The 16,498-nt window shown below is 40.5% G+C and overlaps 1 protein-coding gene across 4 annotated transcripts in view; it reads left to right on the top strand.

The window, feature by feature from the left end:
* DYNC1I1 (dynein cytoplasmic 1 intermediate chain 1) overlaps nucleotides 1-16,498 on the top strand; it is a gene marked incomplete at both ends in the record, with an annotated part of 175,353 nt that overhangs the window by 21,456 nt on the left and 137,399 nt on the right. For 2 of the 4 annotated variants that reach the window (XM_080339248.1, XM_080339247.1), the window contains 2 exons: nucleotides 2,186-2,245; nucleotides 6,266-6,381. In XM_080339248.1, the coding sequence (XP_080195374.1) occupies nucleotides 2,186-2,245; nucleotides 6,266-6,381 (176 nt within the window). The remainder of the gene's footprint in view (nucleotides 1-2,185; nucleotides 2,246-6,265; nucleotides 6,382-16,498) is intronic. The other 2 variants (XM_080339250.1, XM_080339249.1) reach the window with 1 other exon arrangement.

Genomic DNA, 16,498 nt, shown 5'->3' with positions numbered 1-16,498 from the left:
TTTAGTCTAGAGAAGAGGAGGCTTAGAGGTGACCTCATCACTCTCTATAACTACCTGAAGGGAAGTTATAGCCAGGTGGGATTGGTCTCTTCTCCCAGGCAGTCAGCAATAGGACAAGGGGGCATGGGCTTAAACTCTGCCAGGGGAAATTTAGGCTGGATATTAGGAAGAAATTCTTTACAGAGAGAGTGATCAGGCATTGGAACGGCCTGCCCAGGGAGGTGGTGGACTCACCATCCCTGGAGGTTTTTAAACTGAGACTGGACATGGGACTTAGTGCCATGATCTAGTAAACGGACTGGAGTTGGACCAAGGGTTGGACTTGATGAGGTCTTTTCCAACCCAGTCGATTCTGTGATTCTGTGATTCTGTGATTCTGTGATTCTGTGATTCTGTGATTCTGTGATTCTGTGATCTGTTCTTTATTACTCTAGTGTTTTGTCTCTGACCCTTTTGTAATGCAGTTTCATTTTGGAGAATTCTTTCTGTATCAGTGTAAAGTCTTTCATGCCGATACACATCACTAGGGATCATAAGAAGTTTAGGGGAATAAGTGCCTTTTTGTTGCATGGAAAAGCACTTTTGCATTACAATTCTTCATTCTTTTTGTACATACAGGGTGTTGAGATTGATTCTGTTTCACTCTGACATGAGAGGGTGCACCCCATGCCCTTGTCTGTCTCTCCAGAGAATGAGTTAATGTTGGTAATAGAATGGGTGAGTTATACTAAGTGCAGGAGGTAGCATAATTATATGGCTTTAGGAGATCTATTTTAACCTAATTCAATAACTTGTTGGTTTATATGAGTGATTCATTGGCAGAGGTTGCTATTGTTGCAGAAAGGCTGGTGTAAATTGAGCATGGCTGGTTTTGGCTGAGTCTGGTAATATCATGTTCTCTGTATCCTCAAAACTTGTAGTCAGGAGAAATGAGAGGAGTTTTTAATTTTGAGGACTATCATTATCCAGTGTGTCTGCATGACTTGCTTGCTTTAATGAAGGAACACTCTCCTTTGCTTCAGCCTCTGCTAGTGAGAACAATGCATAGTCTAGAGTTCATACTACAGGAAAAGGTGTTCAGGAGCCAAACTTGATTCCTGATTCTGTCACGGATTCTGGCAGTTTTCTTGCATATGAGATCTATGGAGGTGTTTAAAAGGCATTTAGATGAGGTTCTTAGGGATGTGGTTTGGTGCTAGGGTTAGGTTATTGTTGGACTCGATGATCCTGAGGGTCTTTTCTAACTGGAATGATTCTATGAGATGTATTTTCCCAAAGGAGGAAAAATAAAGTAAAATAAAGTGCCAGGGAACGAGTGGGCACTTTTGATATTGTTGGCCTCAATATGTCAATTTTTGTCCTTCTAAATTGGAGGAATGTAAGTATTTCACAGGACTTCAGAAAGGCCCTGTGAGTGTTTGCAAAGTGTTTTGGAGATGGTAGCATGGCAAGTTGCACTGCAAAGCAAGGAACATCACTTCAGACCACACCTCTGGAGCATTTGGATGTTTGGCAACATTGCCCCATGACAGCAGTCCATTAAGAGACTGTCATAGATCTGATTTTCCCAGATGTTTCATTCCCCTCTTCCCCAGAAATTTTATCTGGAGGAAAAGAAGAAGAATTTGTTTATTTGTCCAAGAAGCCCCCAGAATACATCAGAGCTCATGTCATTGTGCCCTTTGCTGGCATAGGCACTATGTGATGTTCGTGCCCAGAGCACTGATTACAGGATGGGTGACCATCAGTCTCAGGAGTGTGTGAAGGGCTCGACTCTTCAGTGGAGTTCATGGCAAGTGCTCAGTCTGCCTTATTATAAAAACATGATGACAATAAATTGTGCCTGCACATTTTACTGATTATTGTGAATGCATCAACCATAGTTAAAGTGTTAGAAATCTTTCAGAAAAAGAAAAAAATGTTTCATTAACCAGTATCTGAAAGGAAACCCAGCTTCTTCCCTTTGTTTACCAATAATATGTAATTTGAATAAGTTGACTGCCCTGTCACAGTTTGACATACAAACCTTGTTTGACATACTATGGCTGTCCCTTGCACTTGGAGGTTGAATGTACTACATAGAGCATGTAACTAATGAGATGGGGTTTTGTTCATCCTTTCAGTTAATTCTGTGTGTTCTTTTTCCCCCCCTCCCTTTGTGCTGCACGGCTGATTACCACCCTAGGACCTTGCAATGGGACACAGACCCCTCAGTGCTGCAGCTCCAGTCTGACTCTGAACTTGGGTATATGTCAGCTCTTTTTGTTATTTGTTTATCATTTATTTGCAAGAATTATGTTGAAAATGCTTCCCAGTTGAGCTGGTTTTATATAATTTCCTTTGCTTTGTTGACTCAAAAAGACCATAATTTAAGTTTCCTTTTATTTAGTTTCATCAATAAGAAGCTTCAGCAAAGCCATCTTTGTGGAAAAACAAAACAAACCCAAAAACTATTTAGAGAAGCTTGTGAAAAGATAAGCTGCTATTTCTGTTGCCTGAAACACAATACAAATAACAATTTCATTACAGATGAAATGTTATTATTGTGGCACTTAAATGTGCATGTACAGTTACATTGTTCTTGTTTGTACCTATTGATTCAGACTTTTCTCTCTGAATCATTTGCAAGGTACTTTTTCTCCTCCTTCCTGCCTGCAATAGTTACGCTGTTTCCACATGCATTTTCCCTTTTTCCTTAGGAGCTGTGTATCTGCTTCTAATTGTGCACTTAGATATGATCATAGTCCAAGAATAATTGCCATCTTAGTTGAGTTCAGGCTAATCAAGCATTTTAAAAATTATTCTAGAGCTAAAATTAGTATTATCTGGTTTGGGATAGAACTACTCTGCCCCAAGCATCTAAAAAAATTAGTTAATTTAAATCATTTAGAAATACCTACCTGCAGAGATATTTAGGATAAACTGTTTCTCTAAAAAATGATACATAGCAGTCCCTCAAGTTCTTGAGAACTTGAGTTGTAGGCAAAACCAAATCTCTATGTTGAAGAAACTGCTCTGCCTTTGAACTTATGGCCTTACCTGTCTGGGTCTCCAGCAAGTGTCTTATGCTTTTACTAGTCCACATGAAATTCATTCACCATTCTATATGAAAAACAACCATTTCCCTTTGACTCCTCATTGACAGTGCTCCCAGCTGCAGTTAGGGATGTTAGGGCTGTTCACCAGGAAAGATCAGGAGGAGTGGAAAGTCCCCAGAGAGCTTTCTAAACAGGGTTTATCCACATCCAGAACTGTTAAGAATGTTTGTAATTTCCACCTGAGTGTGGCTTCAAATAGATCCAGCTTCTACAATTTTACCTGGACCATGCCAAAAAGGTAGAGTTTTTTGGTTTAATATACAGAAATTTTAGAAATCTCAACTATCCTTTCCCAGGAGTTTGGATTAAAAGATGAGCACTGCTGGGAGCAGGGTTCCTCAAATAGCTGTGCAAGGCAAGTTCCTTTGTTTGACTTGAGAAAAGATAGCTCTGTGTATAGCCCCAGGACTTCAATCTTTTATGAGCAGTCAGTGGAAACACAGAAAAGAAGCACACGAAAGAGTAAATCCACAGGTATGCTCTGTAATGGAAGTCCTGCTGCTTTTGAAAGAAAACTGTCTTCAAAACCAAGGCAGAGTCAGAGAGAGGACCAGACTTTCCTCTGGTGCCATGAGACTAGGTAAAAAAGAAACAAACAACCCCACGAAAACCAAACCACAATTAAAAAAAAAAAGTTCTGCAGTCAGCAATTGAATTCTATGTGTAGCGAAACACTTCTAGGACAGACATCTTTCTTGTGGCACCTACAGACAGAGAAATAAATTTTAATGCATGAGCTTTAGTCACTGTCCTCCTACTGACATCCCATAAGCAGTTTTGAAAGGAATCCTTCAAAGCTTTTGTGCTAAGATGAATATTCAGCGAACTGTAAATTATAAGAATTATGTGAGCACCTCAGATGAAAAATGGGAATGGGAAAGCAATAGGCAGTTTAGTGCTGCCCTAAAAAGAACTAGAGACTAGAACATTACAGTCCATATTTAGTAGAGTCCAGACACTGAAAGGATGCTCCAGTTGTCCCTATGGGCTTCGGATCAAGGGCTAGGCCAGCTTTTAATTACATCAGAACCATGACAAGTTGCTTAATAGGGACAAAAAAGAACTAAGGGGCCATGATCCTCCCTGTTTTCACCAGTACTTACCAGAATATGGGTGACACTACATGTTTGTACAAGCATCAGCAATTCCTGAATTAGAAATGTTTTAAGTGAGAAATTCCACACATTCTCTCAGCACAAGGCTCTGGGATGGTTAGCAGTCTACAAAGAGGTTAACTCAACTACCAGTTGTATCCAGCTCTCCATTTGAATCAATGTTCCCCATCCTCAGCAGCTGAGGAGTTATGCATGACCTCATGTGGAACTGTTGTTAGAATTAGGTGAGGTTCTAATTAGCCTGAATTAGACACATAATTAGAGATTTTACTTAACCAAGACCACAGTCAAGAAGCTCTTTCAATGCAGAAGGCTTAAGAATCTCAGTAAATGGAACCAGCAGCCTGGGGCAACATAGGACTGGTTACACAGGGAAGTCTAACTGACCAAGTAGGCAACAGAGATTGCACATCTGGTGCTGAAAGAGGGAAAAGCAATTGAGATTTTGCTGGGGTGAGATATTTATTAAAGCTTGAATTCACACAAACCCTCAGTTAAAGAAGCTACAAAAATGTAATGCTGCTAAAACTTCAATTAGCTGAAGTATATCACAAACTGCAGAAGCTCTTCTGTCCCTGGTAATGGCACAGAAGTTTTTCTGAAGGATTTTCAGACAGTCATAGCTTTAATTCATATTGCCAAAGTCACAAATGGTTGTAAGGAGGGAGACTTGTTTATTTTTCCTTTTTGAAAAGGAAAAAAGACTCAGAGCTGTAACAACTATTTTCCTGCTCTAGTGGTTTGTTATATGATAGGGCTAATTCCTACCAATTACCTGCTGAATCTAATTGCATTAAGCTTGATAACAACTCAGCTGGTAAGACAGATTAGAAAAATATATAGCTGATGTAGTATGAACCACATGAAGAGTTCAGTAGGTGTCATCCAATGATAACAATTTCCTTTTGAGACTCCCATTTCCTTTCAGACATCAATCTTAATTGAATACCTAAACCTCTGTAAATGAATTAGATCAAAACCCCTCTGACCTCTGTTCTTCTGACAGCCTTGAAAATGGAGGAGATATGGATAATGTGTATGAATTTTCTGCTTTTCCAGATTCCTCTCTCTAATGATATGGCAGTTCAGAACCATCATGTCCATTAATTTATTTCCCATAAATGTAAAAGTGTGCTTGCTCTTACTCATCTAGTTAACTGGATTTATGTGGTTGATTTGCATATTATTTTTTCTGCTGAAAGCTGGCATTTTTTCCAGTAAAACACTTGAAAGTAACTGTTTGTTTATTCTTCCCTCCCTACAGACAGTCAAATAATATTCAAGAAATAAACTGAGTTTTTTTTCCTCTCACTGTTGAGTGAACTGTGTATGACTAGCACTGTTAATGACCACGTTCAGCTGTCTCTCTTCCTTTTCTCTCACTCATTTACAGTTAGTTGGCTTTACTGATTTATTTCATATGGTTTGTTTAAAGTTAGAGAAGTAGTAGAAGAAGAAGGCTATACTTGCCATGTTCCAACTGTGTCTCAGAGCTCCCCTCCAACCCTTGCATTAGGACTCTACTAATCATAAACCTACATCAGTTCCACTACTAATGACACCTGTAGAAGGGAGAATCTCCTTTATAGAAATTACCTACCTTGCCAGTTAAAGGCTCTATTATTGCTCTCAGGTGAACATCTGACAGTTCTAATCCAGCCTGGTTTACACCCACCATACCCTTTCCAGTATTGTGTATCTCAGGCTGAGGATTAACTCTGAGCAGGCAGAACATTGCAGTAATGATGGTATGAAAGAGAATCTTGTTGCATGTTACAAGGGGCAAAATCTGGTCATTTCTCTCTCCCATTTACAATCCCTCTCAGCAGCATGATCTAGAGGTTCAGTAACTGTACTTTATTATGGCAAATGGTTCCCAGGTCATTTTTCTTCACTGCAATTAGGTACTTCTCATGCACAGTGTATTGTGTTTTATCTTAGCAAACACTGAAGTATTTTTTTTACCCTATTCATAAAAGCGAACACTCTTGTTCTTGCTTCTGATTTACATTTAACATAACTAACCTTTTGATGTCATGTATTCCATCTTAGACGCAGACTGCACAAACTAGGCGTGTCAAAGATTACCCAGGTTGATTTCTTACCTCGGGAGGTGGTATCATACTCCAAGGAGACACAGACACCTCTTGCCACGCATCAATCTGAAGGTAAGATTGTTATTACCTTTTTCAAAAAAAAACCATTTTCATAGAAAATAAGTATTTGAGTAAGAGTTAAAGAATGTAAGAAAAATAATAGTAAATCATAATATAGCTACCTCTCACATATTTTCTGCAAGCCAGGTATTGTTTGTGTGATTAATGACTGTTCTGGTGAGAATAATTATAATAATGACTTTAAATTTGGGTGGAGCCAAACTACTTCTGCCTTACAATGGGCTGTGCTTAGATAACAGTATAATGAGAGCATATTTTCAAATAAATCATTATGAATATAATTAAAATGGTGCTTTATTCAATTTTTCTTGGTTTCTCAAGGAAGTTATTCATTCTGTGCTTTGTAAAGAGGCAATGACGGGAAGTTGCCCTTAGATATTTGGTCAGTGTAATTGTGTCCCCCTCCAGTACATGAATCTTAGGACAAGTTACAGTTTAGTTTTGTGTGCTGAAAAAGGAGGTTTACATATTTGATGTGGACAGTCCTGCTTTCTCTCTGCTGACAGATACATATCTGCATTCATGGAACTCTTTCTTTGCTGCTCGGCTTTCCTGTTGACAAGTAAACATGTGGAGTAGTTAGTAGGGGAGTGCTGATCTGTCTGTTCCTTAGACTACACACTTGCCAGTGTTGTACTGCAGAACACTGGTTGCAGGTCAGTTGAAACCATTTAAACTGAATGCAAAAATGTACTTTAGCCTGATGTAATTTACACACTATAACAAAGCAGGTAGAAGAAGTACGGAAGGCAGTCTTGACTCTGTTTTTTGCTGTTAACAATGAAGGATGAAGAAAAGTTCAACAATTAGGTGCTTTCCTGCAGTAGATAGTGTAGAACCCCACCAGGCTCCATACAGAAGAAGATTCATGTATGTTGCAAAAGGTGTACAACGAAATCTGTCTAAACATAAGTTACTGTCAAGGAAGATACAGTGATAAACATAGCTAGCTTGTTTTCTGCAACTGGGTCACCAGGTCTGCCTTTACAAAACCAGAAATGAAAACTGCTGAGCTAGATACTCACATTCTGCTTTCCCAGACCACAACTTTACTCTGGTCATCTCTTGTCTGAAATAGCACCTTCAAGCATATACAACCCTATTGCTTGGATGCTGCTTCTTGAGCAGCATGTCCTGACAGCTTTGCCTTCTCAGAGGGAGAGGCTGCCTCAGAAGCCTCCCTGGTTCAACCCAGATAACCTCTGCTCGCCTCTCTGAGGACTGCTGAAGCTTTGAGAAGGTGGGGTTTACCCCCAAGGCCTTGCCTTCCTGGCTTGAGACCAGTAGGTGCTCAACCCTGCGGCATTATCCTGGAGTCATTGTTATATCAGATGGAGATGATGCCCTTCTTCCCTGACACAGGGCCTCTATTCACTGTAAGAGCATATGGATACAGGGAGTTGAAGACACAGCTTTGCTGATGTGCCTTTCTAAACAGGCCAACCACTCTTGAGGAAGCAACTTCTTCCAATAAGTTCTTTTTCCAAGGAGCTCTTCAACTGTTAGAAAATCCTTTTCTTGAGTGGACAAGAGGACAGTCACCTACCTTTCAAGGAAAAAAAAAAGAAAACAAACAAAAAATCCCAAACACCAACAAAAACCCCAAACAACCAAAACCAACAGTGTGCTGCTATGGAGCCTGGCAGTCAGGACAACAAGCACAGAGAGCAGTGTGGCTTGTCTTGGTTCTCTCTTGTTCCTTACTTGGATGAAAGAAGATAAGTGCAAACATAAAAAGTGGTGGACTTTAAACTGCCCAGGCCAAACCTGTGATGGGAAATGTCAGATGGTGATAAGTGGTTTTGGTGACTGTATTTATTATCTTTCATGTTCTCTGTGTCATCACAGTCAGGGAAAAACATCAACAAAAGTGAAATTTTAGTACTTAAACACAGAGGAAATATCACCTGATCGCTTGTCTCAGATTTGGGGTGAAGGGAAAGTTTAACTTACATTTTCTTTCAAATCTGCTGCTGGGAATTCTCTGCATGTAACTTGGACCTGAATATGGCCCCGCATCAGTAAAGGAGAGCCAGGAAACTTTGGTTATTTCATTGAAATGGTATTTAATTGGAAACTCTCTAGGGGGTAAATAAGCTCTGTGATTTTTGTCTCCCAGGTCTGATGGAAATGACTTCTCAGGTTTTCAGTCTCCCAAGTCTCTTTGTGAATGCTGAGCCCTTCATGCTGTCACTTGAAACATGAACAGCAAACAGAGGGAATTCCTCAGGCGAGCAGTTTTGAGAAGTCTCTACGCTGTTCCTATGCATTCGTGTGATAAAATATAGCCATTATCTTTTCAAGATAAATTATTCAGCCATTACTATGGTTATGTGCTCGGTTATTCAGTGTCTGAAGCTTTAGAGTTTGAGAAAAGAAAAAAAGAAACCACTTATTTACCTAGATAAGTCTGACTTCAGCTTTCAGAATTCACTCTTTCACTGCCTGCCTTGGACACTGGAAATGTCAAAATGTGGAATTTTACGATGAGATTGTCACATGTTTGCTTCTGGTTTGGAAGACGACTAATGAAGGGTACAAGTGGATGGAAAGACCTCTCCTGTACGATTAAGCCACTGAAAGAGGACTTTGAGTCCATTCAAAATTCTGCAACTTTTTTGAAATGTCAGTATCAGGTTTTCTGCACATTGCTTCTCTAGAAAGAAAGTCTGAGGTACCTTAGACCTACTGCTGTTCTGGAGTTCGGTGAATGTAGGCCTTTGTGGTAATGGCTATTCCCCACCAATCCTTGTAAAACTGGTAAAAGTAGACCTTCATTGTGGTAAGTACAGTGTGGTGCCAGAGAGCCAGATGCTGTGAGAACTGAAGTCTCAGCTTGTCAGCTGCTAATTTTAGAAGAAATAATGTGGCATTATTCTTCACTGTATAAAAACAGATTAACTCCTCTTTTCAGAATAGGTAAATCACTTTATTTCAGAGGAATAATGACATGTCATTTCCCCCACCCACTCTATTATTTAGGGAGATGTGTATATGCATCATTCAACCCTTTGATCACAAGTACCTAATTCTTTTGCTTTATTTAGGTCACAGTAAGCTTCAGCCTTTTCTATTCTTCCTTGTAGGATGACTTCAAAAACACCCAGATCTTGGCTCTGGAGCCTAAGAAAAGCAATGCTCTTTACTTTTCCCCTCCTCCTTCTATAATTGGACTTGAATTTAGGTATTCATAGGCATTGAGAGACATTTCACTTGTGCTGCTTTTTCCATTCTGGAGTTGATTAAGACCTAGACTATGCCAAATGTTTTCTGAGAGGTCTCTGTGACACATTCGTTCACAGTACAGAGACTGTCACATTGCCCCAGAATGGCAGCCCCACATAGCCTGGGATGGTTGGACCCTCCGAAGCACTGCAGTGCTGCCCTTTGCTGAAGGCACACCTAGGAGAAAGCAGGAATAGGAAAGCCATGCCCTGACCTCTGCCAGGATAAATCTCACACTGCTGTACAGTAGTGCAAGTAGGTCTATATGTCTGCCTACAAGCTGCCTTTGCAGATAGGAAAACAGCCTATACATTCAACTCTGCTGGCTGCCCACCTCAGCTCCACCTCACTGTTCTCCTGCTCTCCAATGGGCCAGAATGTAAAATCTCAGTGAGGGAAACATCAGACTGTACCTGCACTAAGAAGGGAGATCATCCTCTGGGAGAAGGGAGATCTGTCTTCCCTCAAAACCAAAGGGGGCAGCAAGAAGGTGAAGGTCTGTGAGCTCATTGGCTTTGCTGACCAGTGTCAGGGATGTTGTTATTCCTCTTCTGTGAAGCACAAACTACTTCTTCATCAATAAAATGAGATATTATAGTTTTTCTGGCTCACCAGACTGTCACTGCAAATAGGTTAGTTTGAAATGCATTTCTGAAAAAGTGGATCCTGTATACAGGGGAAGGAGATCTGACTTTCTAGAACAATGGAGGTCCTGTGTACTTCACCTCTTTATAATCTTCAAAAGATAGTTGTTCATGTGGGGAAAACAAATATGTTGTCATACTCACCTCCTGAGCAGGATAATCTTATCCTACATCACAAACGTTCACCCAGTTCTGGTAAAGAAAGCAATTCAGGCCCATGCTCCATCTGCTTATCTGCTGTACTCAACTAATGAGGATGTTTTGACTATTAGGCAAAGAGAAAAAATAAGTCCTCTACTCCATTTGGAAGTGGACTGGAATGAAGTGGCAAAACAGAGGTGAAACTCCAGAAGCTTGGTTAGGTTCTGCATCTCTCTGACACTGTAATTCTCTGACCTAATGTTCCTGAAAGATATCCTTTTTAAAGCACTGAGAGAGGAGAGTTCTGCTCATAGTCTAAGACTTTTGAGGCCAAGATATGCGAGTTTAGGTATTTGGTTTTGATACCAAATGTGAGTGACTACTGTAGGTTGAACCAAAACTCTCTCTAGGTGCCATTGACTGCATTGACTGGTTCTTCACTGGCTAGCTTGATAGCGGAGCACTTCATGTAGGCACAATAATGTATGTTTCTCATTGCTGAGTAAACTGCATATGACTAAAAGTGTCATATACACTGACACCATGTGAAGGCTGTGTCCTACTTTGAGTTTTGGTAATCAGATGAGGAATTACATGTGATTAGGACTGAGAAGCCCCCACGCTGTGAAAACAAGTCAGGCATCTGGAAGTTCAGTGATTAAATCCATAGATGAAGGTATTTTCACTTTGATTGTTAGGGACTGAGATTTCCAGGTTTAATCAGTGTGGAGCTCTGGCTCTGTCTGTCCTGTAAAATAACGCACAGCAGACCTCTAGCACAGCAAATTCTGCAGCAGACCTGCTGTGCCTTCCCGTGTCTGAGTGTAGCTCAGCTCTAGCTCTGTGAATGCATGCTGTACTTTACAAAAGCCAGTCTCAGAACTAAGCGAGATCATACTTGAGCTTTCTCATACCCAATCTGTCTAGAGCTCATGGATCAGAAGGTGAGGGTTAAGTTAAAGAGCTTATTTCGGCTTTTCCCTTCCAGAGAATCTTAGAGCTCAGATCCAATCTGAAAAGGACAAGACAAGTCTGGACCCATTGAATAGAAATGCAGATGAACATTTGTGCATCACCATGCATGCAACATATGCGTCAGGATACGTGAAAATATGTGTGATGGAAAAGCATTGGACATAATCGCAGGGGAAGGGGAAGTGTGAAGCAGAGATCCTCTGTTGTAAACAAAAGGTGGTGGAAAGCAGAGCAGAACTGGGATAGAAATCACTACTCAAAAGAGGATACAACCTAAACATGAATCAGTGTTAAAGCAGAAGTTCTGTTTTTAAAGAGACAGAGCCTTATTATTAGTACTGATGAACACTAATTTTGTAAGAAATATTATGGTCTGTCCTAGGAAGTATCATGTATCACTGAGTGGTTTTAGTAAGCTATAAAAATCTAGTTTGCCTTTTCATCTCAAACCTTCATCCATCGGGGTCATACTGTGGAGCTCAATAGCTGGCATAAACACTCTAATTCAAGACTGCTTTGTTTGATTAAACCAACAAAGCTTATTTTGTACGGTTGTACCAGACTGTACAAGATTGGATGAGACTAGAATGAAACAGAAGACAGATTTGAGGTATTGCACTATATAACAGTCTTTCAATAATTCCCCTTTATGCCCGTCACAACAGCATCCTCTTTTCTAAATATCAAGATTTCAAAGGTGGAATATTTATTTATTTTTCTAATTTAAATTGGGCAGAAAAATCTTTGCAAGGTATTCAGACAGCTCCCTCTGGTGTTAAAGTGATGAACCGACTCGTCATCCCAAAGGGATACTGGAGGAGAGGGAGGGATGCTGGTGTGACCTGCAGCAAAACACTCCCCTCATCTTTTGTCTGAAGCAAGAACTGTACTTAATAGAAGATACTTGAGTTGTACCATTGAAAAGCTGTATGAATGTAAGTGCTGATGAAAGAAGTGTGAGAAGAGACCAAGTTGAGGAAAAAGATACTATCTAGAAACGTTTAAAAAGCCTTAAAAATTCAGTTACAGGCATTATGACAAAAATCCAGGGGAATAATACACTAGTGAAATCAGCTGCAATCCCTTTTTCTTACCCATCCCTTCTTGAAGTACAATTTGTAAAGTACAGTTTGCTAAAATACATATTCTCCAGGACAGCCACATCAGGCAGGTACCAGGTGTGGTGGATCTCTGTTCCACTCCTTGCAAGCTACAGACATTAGGTGTATATTGATAAAGGATTTCTTCGCCAGCTGGCTCATGATAATTTTATGTAGTACAGAATTAGGATAAGGGCTTGGCTTTGAAAAATGTGTTTCTGTGGTTTTGGTGTGCAGAATAATGTATTTGACACTGACAAGGGGTTATTCTGGGACGAAGAATGAAGAGGCCATAGTATGTGATCCTGCACATTTTGTTGTTTGAGGACAGGAGGAGACATCAGATGACTAATCTGAAATATGTAGCATGCATTGGCTAAAATAGGATTTCTATAAGACAATCCCACTCCATTCCTAAAAGGTGGCCTGTTTACATCCACAGTCTACGAGTATATTTACCAGCAATCATTGCTGCAGTATTTGTTCCTGTTCTCTGTCTCTCCTCCCAGGTCCTCTCTAAAGACTTCTGGATGAGGGTTTTTCTTATAGTAAAGATGGTTTTCAGATAGTTTTCAGCAGAGAGCCTTCTTAATACTAAACGGTTTTGAACAAGCAGATCTGAGAATTTATTAAGCATGAGTAATTCTCAGGGAATTATCTACTAAGAACTGATTTAACAGAGAAGATTGGACCTGGTCGCACACAGTAGGAGGTCTGTGGAAGAAAAACACTTTAGGGATCTTAGACTTTGTCCCTGATCATTTCATTATGCAGAGACAGAGAAATTTGACTCTTTGCAGCTCTTCCACAATCCTAACAAAATCCTTGGAAGGTCTCCTGAAAACCAGACCCACATGCATGAGAGTTTTCTGCTCCAAAGTGGTCCAGGTCTTCTGCAGAACCTGGTTTCTCTTGCATGAGGTAGCTCTACATTAAATGCAAGCCCAGGAAACACATCTAATAGTTATTTGCAAGGCTGGAAGGAGAACAACAGACTTGTCACAACTGCCCTCACACCTTCTCTAAACCATTCAGGCTCCAGAAGATGAGGAACAAACCAGAAAGGTTAACTGCCTTTCTCAATGAAACGAGGAGCCAGATTTTAGGTTATGGCTGCCTTGGAGGAGACTGGTGTGCAAGCGTCATTCTGTGCATGGAAGGAATACCGCTTCAAAGCCTCTGCAGACAGCATGGGGAAGATCCATGCTCTACCTTCCTTCCTTGCAGATCCTGCTTGATCATCATGGATGATCCTTGCTCTATGCTTTTGAGCAAGTGGATCCCATCCTCCACCCAAGAGAGAGGAGGCTAGTCTATCCTACAATAAACCAAAAATGTTGTACTCAGCCTCTTTGTGTGGAACCCAACCTGCTCCTTTAGTTGGCAGTGGGAAATCTGTAATTGAATACGATCCTGGTACATCTGGCGTCACTTGGTGGAAAACAAGAGCTCTGATGTTAGCAGCCTTGACCTCAAGCTCCTTTAACTACCTGCAAGTCATCTCACAGTGCCTTTGACCCGTCTTTGTGTCCTGACATCTGAAACTAGCAGTGATCCATTAATTCAGAGAGAAGCCCTGTAACACCTGTATGCAAATGGAATCTTTTGTTGGCTGGAAATGAAAACTTTCCTCTAAGTCTTTCCTCTCTGGAAAAGATCCCAGCCATGTTTTACACATGAACAACTGCTGTATCGAACTGATTTGTCATGTGTTCCCCTCAAGCAACCAATTATTTCTAAACTTATTTGCAAGTATATCACTATGTTACAACTGAGCTTTAACATGAAAACAGAAAGAGACTCACTAATGAACAGCACTGTGATTTCTTCAGTCAGCAGACAGTGAAAAGACAGTGGCCAGTTTTTCCCTATTTGCCATTTTCACATGTTTCTAGTTCTCATTTTACCATATGTATCATTTCAGTTCTATTCGAATATACTTTGAATTAACAATGCGTTGTACATATTCCAGTGCTCAAATCGGAAGTTATAGATATGAAAATGTAAAAAGGGGGAAATCTGGATTAACAGTGCTTCTAACAGAACAATGAAGACATAGCTTTTTGTTTTCTTCAGAAACAAAGCATGCTTTTTCCTGCCACGCCTGTAATTCCTTATTTAGCCTGAAGGATGGTGCCTATTCAGTATATACGAAAAAACTAATGCCCAGCTCCTTCTATTACGTGTTTAGTAACCTTTGGCAAACTCTGGCTTTGTAACATGGACCAATCTCTGCTGGAATTAATGACAAGATTAAGAAAAACGTGCATTGCAGAAGTAGCAGTTATTAATCCTCAGTGGTCTAAGTAGCACTTAATCTTTCTAATCCTGTAAGTAGATATAAAATTAGGGCTGAAATAGACACAGGCCATAATGTGAAAAGCCCTTCATTAGTAGTGTTAAAAAGATGTACAGAAAAAAACAAAACAAAAAAAAACAAAAAAAAACCCAAAACAAAACAATAAACCCCCACTGCTCTGTTACTTCACATTTCTCAATTTATTTCTTGGCACTTGTGGCTCAAAGAAAGGAAAAATATTCACATGTCAAAATCCCCTCCTCTGTTTTAACCCACACTGCTAATGTACTGGGTCAAAAATTATGCAACTGAAAATTCTCCTCTTCATCACCTCTCTATCTTCAATTCTATAGCTGAGCCACAGCTTAAGAAGCTGGCTGATTGTGCCCCTCTATAGTCTCCTTTAATTGGCTCATTGTCATAGGAGAGGCCACCTGCCTGCCTTGGCTGGAGGAGTGTCAGCTGCTTGCCCTCAGACCAACTGGAGAGGGAGCCAAATGGCTGGATTGGGTGGAATGAAGAGGGTTCACCACATGCCACGTTATTACCCACCATAAAGCTGAATGGGGATGCATCCCAAGCTGGGTCTTTGTTCACCAAGTGCATCTTCACAGACTGACCCCAGCACCTGGGCAGAGCCCTCCAGTGGCCACCCTGAGCTCTCCTTCTCCCTCCCAAGAGGCACTCCCAGGGTTGTGTAAAGCCATGCTGTGTTTATGATAAAGATTAATTGTAGATCTCATCTGAAGTACTTGAGAATCCCTCCTTCAACATCAATGGTAGCTGGATCCTTTCTGGAGAATCCCGTTGCTTGTTCACACACATTAAGAGTTACTACAAAAACTGAAGAAAGCAGCTGTATGAAGAAACTTTTAATGAAATGGATATGTCAGTGAAGTTAAAGTCTCAGTGTGAATTCCCACTGGCCACTATTAATAGAAAATGGAATTCTCTTTTGCTGCAATACAATAGACTGTCTCCACAAATAATGTTACTTTTCAACCAGACCCTGGCAGCCACTTGCCCATCTATCTTATTTTAAATAAACTTAGAATAATTCACTCTGAGCCACAATTAATTTAGATGTATGCCCTGGCCATAACCTCCAAAACAGTGCTAGCTCTTCCTGCAAGTGAATGTCCTACTTAAGGCCCACAGGAAGTGAGAATATAATAGTTATTCTTCTAAAATGTGTTACACTCGAGCCATGAAGTTTCACACTTAGTTTAAGCCTACAACTGCATGTTGTTGCTGTGGATACTCCTTTCTTTTTTGCTTTCCTCACCCCGCTCGCATTTTGAAGTTTGCCACATCAGAGCTCAAAATGGGTCCAGCTCCTCAAAGTTTGGCACAGGCAGATCCCTGCACTTATAAATAGCCCCACTGGTCTTGGTAGCAACTGCTGGATTTTGAGGACTCTTTCAGATCTCACTACTTGGTTTGCAGGTGAACCTTTTCTGAAGGTCTGTCCCCAACTGCAGAGCTGGAGAATTTTTGAAATTTTAGCCCTTAATCATGGTTGTTACATATTTTGTTTCTGGTTATCTCCACCCAGATGTTCAGGTTTTGCTCTGCCTCTCCTAGGCACCAGATACTCAGCAACAACATGCTCAAAACAACCATTCATCTGCTATGAAACACAGAAAACACTGAAGATTTTGCCTGTGACTGCGTGAAGAGCTCTCTGTGTGCTGAGGCTGCATCACAGATTATGTGCAGGTTGA

Source organism: Nesoenas mayeri (assembly GCF_963082525.1).
Source record: "Nesoenas mayeri genome assembly, chromosome: 2".
Classification (NCBI taxonomy): domain Eukaryota; kingdom Metazoa; phylum Chordata; class Aves; order Columbiformes; family Columbidae; genus Nesoenas; species Nesoenas mayeri.
Note: the sequence above shows the minus strand (reverse complement) of the source record. Positions and strands in the feature narration are given on the sequence as shown.